Below are 996 nucleotides of genomic sequence, written 5' to 3'. Positions count from 1 at the left end.
AGGGCGAACAGCCACGCCTCCCCCCCCCCCGGCGTTATCTGGCCCGTGTGACCGGGGACTCAATGTGTTTTCTGTATATCAAATATTGTACCCTGGTTTATGAGAAAACAAGCCTCACTGCAAAGGACAACAAAGCTAGGAAAAGCTGAAGGCGGCAGGCAGGAAAAGAGGAGGACCCAACATGAGATGGATTGACTATTAAATAAGCCAGGGGGAGCCTCCGTTTGCAAGACCTCAGCAAGGCTGTTAGCAAGAGGACGACTGGGAGGGCAGGGACTCACAGGGCTGCCTTAAGGAGGTAGCAACTTGATGAGGAAGTCCTTCTTCACCCAAAGAGTGATTGTGCATCCACATGCCCCCACCTCCCAGATGACCCTTTAAGTCCACTTGCCTGTTCTGGTTTGTCTCCTGCTTCAGTTCTGGGTGCCGATTCTTCCACTTCTTCATCATATACTCTCTATAAAACATTGAGGACACCCTGTTTGTACGAGACGCACACAGTGCAAATGCAAAGCCCCCTCGTACGCTAGAGGCATTTTCGACAAGGCAGTCACACACATGAGAACACATGAAGCTGCCTTATACTGAATCAGACCCTCGGTATACTGAATCACACCACCAGTCTATCAAGGTCAGTCTTGCTTGCCCAGGCCCATTCCGGACTTGGACCTCAGCCCGGGTTTCCTCTGTGTCCAGCTCGTGGCCATTTACCTTGCTGATAACTCTGTTTATCTGTTGTTTTCAGTGTTCCCTCCAGGGGTCATTTCGTAGAAAAAGAGGTGCAGGAGCTCATCAGCACAACTCATTAGCATAACTTATTTGCATATGCCACACCCCCTGACATCACCGGAAGTGTGTCAGAAGGCAACACCCACCACTAGACTGTTTTGGATTGCTAGCTATTTGGGGTGGACGGGACGTGCAGATCTACCCTCGCAGAGGAGGGAGAGCTTGTACCTAAATAAAACTTGGTCTTAAAGGTGCCACTGGACTGTT

At 50.4% G+C, this 996-nt stretch overlaps 1 protein-coding gene across 1 annotated transcript in view; it reads right to left on the bottom strand.

Annotated features, from left to right (window-relative positions):
* LOC107108456 (WASH complex subunit FAM21-like) overlaps positions 1 to 996 on the bottom strand; it is a gene marked incomplete at its 3' end in the record, with an annotated part of 46,423 nt that overhangs the window by 36,460 nt on the left and 8,967 nt on the right. Inside the window, exon 3 of the mRNA XM_015408893.1 lies at positions 392 to 457. Coding sequence (XP_015264379.1) covers positions 392 to 457 — 66 coding nt within the window. The remainder of the gene's footprint in view (positions 1 to 391; positions 458 to 996) is intronic.

Source organism: Gekko japonicus, unplaced genomic scaffold (genome assembly GCF_001447785.1).
Source record: "Gekko japonicus isolate JY-2015 unplaced genomic scaffold, Gekko_japonicus_V1.1 scaffold5638, whole genome shotgun sequence".
NCBI classification, from domain to species: Eukaryota; Metazoa; Chordata; class Lepidosauria; order Squamata; family Gekkonidae; genus Gekko; species Gekko japonicus.
Note: the sequence above shows the minus strand (reverse complement) of the source record. Positions and strands in the feature narration are given on the sequence as shown.